At 35.8% G+C, this 6,012-nt stretch overlaps 1 protein-coding gene across 1 annotated transcript; it reads left to right on the top strand.

Moving 5' to 3' along the window:
* The first annotated feature begins 1,291 nt into the window (after positions 1-1,291).
* LOC124161014 (larval cuticle protein 65Ag1-like) lies at positions 1,292-5,549 on the top strand. Its single transcript, XM_046537149.1, has 3 exons — positions 1,292-1,374; positions 3,091-3,260; positions 4,919-5,549. Exons 1-3 carry the CDS (start codon positions 1,366-1,368, stop codon positions 5,118-5,120), a joined length of 381 nt encoding a protein of 126 aa, XP_046393105.1. The 5' UTR covers positions 1,292-1,365; the 3' UTR covers positions 5,121-5,549.
* Positions 5,550-6,012: the final 463 nt, after the last annotated feature.

The raw sequence follows: 6,012 nt of genomic DNA, 5'->3' as shown, positions 1-6,012 counted from the left end.
TTAAACCCAGCTCGGCATTAGCATGTCATTCAACTAAAAACCTACAAAGTATATCAAATATTGGTGGTATTTCCCGGTTCAAGCACAATTTTTTTTAATCGTTTCCTTTATTTTACTTTGATTTCAGAAGTATTTTATTTTTTTATAAAAATGCACACCATTATTGCTAAAGTACAAATTAATCTTGGCCTTAACCTCATGGGGAAAATATTTCTCGTTTCTATTCTCATTCAATAATAAAATAAATCATGATGTTTCAAGGGATCTTAATAATTCAACCATCTTTCAATCTGCCAACTGATCTCTGATCCTATTGATTTCCACCATTGCACAAAAAAATCTATCATCCGTCATATTATGAGTAATAATTATTTTACATGGTAAAGGTAGCGCTTTCTCATTTGGAGCTGGGTGATGGAGTAATTTGACATGAAATTTGCGACACATTTAAATCTCAATTTCATTTTCTCTTCTTTTCTCTCGGTAAAATGCTACTGTAAAAACCCCTTAAAAATGTGAAAGTAGTAATCTTCAATAATTTATCAAACTCTCAGAATAATTCTGAAAATATTGTTGTTGAATTATTTTCAAACACAAAAAGAAAGTTATCGCGATCAGCTACGTGTTTGTGTCATTTACTAATTTAAGGCAAATTATTTAATACCAAAATCGACTAAGTATCTCTAACTCGTAATGACCTCAGATTTATTAATGAATTTAAGCCTTCCTGTTACTGTAAAAGTCGGTTTAAAAAAGTATTACCCCTAAGTTATTTTGAATAGTTTAATACGATTTAGTTCTCTTTAAATTAACAATAAAAACGAATCCAATTCACTTAAAATGACGCTTAATCAGACGCATGGGAAGAGTAAAGATTCGCTTGACATCATTAAGAGTAGGAGACCAATTTCTCGGTAATACTGCCGAGGATTCACCGCCTAAATATTTGGAGAATCTCCAATTGCTTCGGGGAACGTCGCCTCGCTAAAGGTGAGAAAACAACGCAAAATCTGATGCGCTCGCTCCTTCAGAGAAACTACCCCGAAGCGAGACACCGCAAGTTCAAAGGCTTTTGAGATTTACATCGGCAAGCCCAGAGTTAGAGGAAGGGAGAATGTCTCATGTCTTCAGTTACTTGAGGCGCCGGGAAAAATTATAAACAAATTTCGCTTGAGGACGCCAGAACACGTGGGAGTTTTTAAGTTTCGTGAAAATGGCGATGATGTGAGGGGAATATTAACCTCAGCCAAAAACACTAAACGAGTATATAAGCACACGCAAAGACATTGCAGGTCATCAGTCACCTGTGTGATCTACAAGGTTTAACTTGGATATTTCCAGTACTGCCATCACATATAACTAACCATGAACTCCGTAAGTAATCAAATCTTCGAATTTCCAAAAAGACCAAACCAGTAATAGTTGTTAATAGGCTAATGCTAAATCCCTTCAAATGGATACGCTATTCCGCATTACTATTCTACAATACAGATATTTCGTAGAATACAAGTCAGTTTCAGAACTACGGTATCAAAATCCTTCATGATTTTATCCAATATATATTGGTCCTCGAATTTAATGACTGCCTTTCCCTTATCTCCAGTTATAACTCTTATAAAGTCATTTCCTGACATTTTGTTGCAGCTTGAAGTAGCTGTTTGTTCCAAATCGAAATTCACAAAGATATAAAATACAAGACTTTGACTACGGCTTCAATCACCAAGATTTATTCTAGCCCACACGAAAATAATCTGTGTTATTTCTATAAAAGTCACACTAATTTGGGCCCTTCAATACTTAATTTTTTCGAAAAACGAGAGAGATATGGCACAATTTTCTGCTGTAAAGAAATAAGAAATATTTTATACGACCATGTGAAATTTTCGTTCCGTCATATATTTCAAATTCATCCTTTGTTCCATCAACAAAATTTCGCATGCTGACAGATCATAATTAAATTTATGTCTTACAAACCAGCACTTTTCAGTGATACATATACATTTTAACTGACGGTTAAAAGGCTCCGACACATTCTTAGAATTTATTATTTTGTTATTTCGTCCATACTTCATTCTGCCATAAACATTTTCAAGCTTTCCAACAAATCTTCCACGTTCACTATTAACTTGTATCAGGAACGCACCACTATATTACAAACAAGTGCGCTCCTTCATATTTTTTGCTTGAAACTTAGAAAGATTAGCAAAATCTCACTCATAAGGCATAAATTCTAGCCATCCTTCGAGTAACTTTTTTTTTAAATATCAGTGAATAATTTTCCCCACCGCTTTCTTTAAGATGATTCACTGACCACTCAATCACACCACAACCTTCAACCCCCTTCACTTAATTCATTACTTTCCTCCCTTCTTCAACATTTGCTCATCCTAAATACTTATCTCTGTCTGCCCGGTCGGTGGGCATGCATATCAAGTACTCACTTGACGACCGTAGTCAGACTTTTACAATCACTGTAAACTGTTGAAACGGCGGTCGGTTTACGTCAAAATTCAAGTGGAAATTACAAAATATTTAATAGATGAATTGATATTTAATTTTAAAAATAATTAAGCGATTAATCAACTAATATTAAGCATGAAAAAATTGACTTGGTACGCAACCACGCGCATGGGTGGAAAGGTATATACACCGAGGTTGAAATTCTCCATGAAGATTTATTTAATGCTCCTCTGCTCTATCAGGCGTATTAGCTCTTTATAGCCCAATGTTGCTTCTAAGCAACATCAAAAATGTTTAAACTTTCAGCTCTATTTAGGAGATATCTAAACTGCCTATTATTTTAATGACGAAAGATTTAGCTGCCACGATAATTATCATTGAGCTGAAAATTTTCAAGTTTTTTAAATGAAAAACCCTGAAATTTGATTTCTCCCAGGATCAGCTCTGGGTTAGAAAGGTTTAGCTAGCTACATCGCCGAGCCATCTTTTCAGACCAATCAAATGATCCGGGTTTGAATCCCGGTCAATCCAAATATAATTTCCTGACGAACTTCATCATTGGTGCATGATATATATTAAAGAGTAATTTTTTTCTGAATACCACTGAATTTTACGCTTTTTGATTCGCAGCTGAAGCTGGCTTTGTTCTTCGCCCTGGTGGCCGTTGCTGTTGCGAGACCGCAGTTCCGCACGACCGTGGCGAGGCCGACATTCACGCGTGACACGGGAGTGACCGGAACAGTTGTGCCCGTGCTCGAGAGAGACGAGACACGCGACGAAGCTGGACAGTTCACCCTCAGGTGAGCGATCAATTACACCCCCTTAACTCGTTTGGTGCTCGTGACGTAACATCTACGTCATGGTAGCCGCTAGTGAGTGACTGAGGATGCAAGCGTATTATTCAAAATTAAGATGAACACCGTCGTAAAAAATATCGGTAACGCGCGTAATATTTACTTTAGTGTAATAAAACTTAAGAAATGGTATAAATTAGTATCATTTAACAGGCTAACAGATTAATTATGAATTTATCATGACGTTGCTTACGATTTTTTCACAAAATCAATAGGTTTAATTTGGCATCTTTAAAAAACTGATGAAGAGCGAAAAAGTAGCGGAAATAAATACGTGTATTGCGGGAAAATATCACCAATTTGACTGAAATACTTTAAACAATATAATTTTTAAATTATTAGAAAAAGAGAGATTATTAAAAAAGAACGTAAACTTGGTCCCATCATTAAATCTAATGAGATCGCTTTGTTAAAATAAAATTTTTAAAATATTAAATTTTTGCCAAAATTTCAGTCACAGAGGATTTGCCTTTAAATATGGTGATCGCAGGATGTCTTAATGTGGAGCCCCCTAGGATGCCCCAGCATCTCATCTACTGTTTCCATGACCTAAGTTATGAGCGATAGAAAACGTTCCCAAAATCATTTATTTCTCCAATTCCAAGGTTCTTGGATTCTCCTCTATTAAGGCATGAGCAATTTATGAGTCATATTCTGTCCTGATTTATTATGTCTGTACGAAGAAATATTTGAGACAATTCGAAAGTTTGCAAACGAGTTACTCGTTTTCGGTGTTGAAAAAACGCTACACCTGATTTAAACGGCAACATCATGTTTTTATTGAGTTTAACATTGAGTCAAGTATTTGCATAGAACAAAAAAATTAATTCAGCGAGCATGCACTCTTTACAGGTATTAACCGAATCGATTTATAAGGTTTCACTTTAATGTTTCCCCATTAATTAATAGATTCATGGGAATTGCCTAATACTAAGAAATATTTCACAGAATTAGTCAATTCGGCGAAAATGTATTAATTCTGTTTAGTAAGATAAGGAATAAAATTTCCATAGTTTAAGCATGATTTTTTTTAGTTAAAATATGAAGTAACTGAAGAAAGAATTCACAAGGTTTTTATATCATGCTTGACCTACTATCTTCGCTTAGGAACGATCCCATATTGAGAAATATTTTCCAAAATTTAAACTGGTGCACCAAGTCGCATGTATTCCGTGGGAATAAAAATTCGAGAAGTTTAATTATATTTTCTCCATTAAAAATTTAAATAACTATAAATGAAGTGATCAAATCGATTTAATAGACATTTATTATCAGATTTGGCCTATTATAAATGCTACAAGTCATATAATTATAGGAACCGTCTGACCCAAAGAATCATTTTACAAAATTTTCACTGCTGCACCAAGTTGCATGTCTTCCGCTTAGAGATGAGACACTTCCAGGATTTATGAAAAGCATTCTTAATGCAATTGATTCCTTCTAGTAAGTGAAGGAATAAAATTTTCATAATTTTAAATGTAATTTTTCAAATATACAATAACGGAATTAACTTAATCGATTCAAGAGGTTTTTATATCATGCTTGACGTACTATCTTATATAAAAGGCATATATATTAATGTGACCCCCTTCCATTGCACGCAGGTACGTCACCGGGGACGGCATCACCGTCAACGAAGTCGGCCGCCTCGTTGAGAACGACGAGGGCGACGGCCACGTCCTGGTTAAGGAGGGATCTTACACCTACACCTCCCCGGAAGGACAGACCTTCACCGTGACCTACACCTCAGACAAGCAAGGATTCAGGGCCGAAGGAGCCCACCTGCCAGTCGCCCCAGTCGTCTAAATATCCCAACAATATCCTACTCGCCCTAGTTTGTTATATAATTTGACCCCCTGACCTTCCCTCAATCCTCGGAAACCCCCAGAACAGCTGCGGGACTAGCCCATCCCAAACTCCTATGAGTGTGGGTTACGGGTGCAGGAAGTGGACGGAGCGAAAATTTTTTTTATCGTATCCTTCCATTTTTTATCGCAGTGAACTTGTAGTGGTGACACAGTGATCAAGAAGTTTACAACGGTTATTATGATCAAGGTGTGGTCATTGTGTGGCTGCCACTACGGACTGGATAAATTCCCGGAAATCAACAAGCTCGCAAACATGACAATTATTTCTTAAGGAACAAATCAATCAAGGCAACAGCTGTTTTGCAAGCCATCATCGAGACGTATAAATAAATGTATATATCGGTGATTTAATAAAGAATTACTGAAATTAATTAATTTGTACTTATTTTTCTGGCCTTTTTTCTTAATGTTTGACATGAAACAGGTAAGATTGCTTTGAATAAAGAACGTAGCTGCTGGTACCGCTGACACTCCTGTCCTTTTGGCGGGCTCTCTAATTTTTTAATTATTGGAAAATATGGGTAAATGGTTTTAATTCTTGCATGAATATTGCTCTCACAGGTACAGGCTTTCAAAAATTCCAAAAATCATCTTGCATATTTCATTAAGAATAGAACAATACGTTTATTAAAAGCCCTCAATCGATTACAATATGTAATAACATCTGATGCAGCACCATAAAAGATGCTTTACATCTCCAATGTATTTTGCAACATTCTGTGCATTTCTTGATGGAATATACGAGGTGTAATTTAATGAAACAAATGTTTTGCATTCCTTTTTGGTGAGGAAAGTTGTAGTACTCGATGTGAATCAAAACTTGCAACGCT

This window comes from Ischnura elegans, chromosome 6 (genome assembly GCF_921293095.1).
Source record: "Ischnura elegans chromosome 6, ioIscEleg1.1, whole genome shotgun sequence".
NCBI classification, from domain to species: Eukaryota; Metazoa; Arthropoda; class Insecta; order Odonata; family Coenagrionidae; genus Ischnura; species Ischnura elegans.
Note: the sequence above shows the minus strand (reverse complement) of the source record. Positions and strands in the feature narration are given on the sequence as shown.

Coding starts and splice junctions, on each gene's coding strand:
- LOC124161014 (XM_046537149.1), top strand. Junction 3,261..4,918: donor GCTGGACAGTTCACCCTCAG/GTGAGCGATCAA, acceptor CATTGCACGCAG/GTACGTCACCGGGGACGGCA.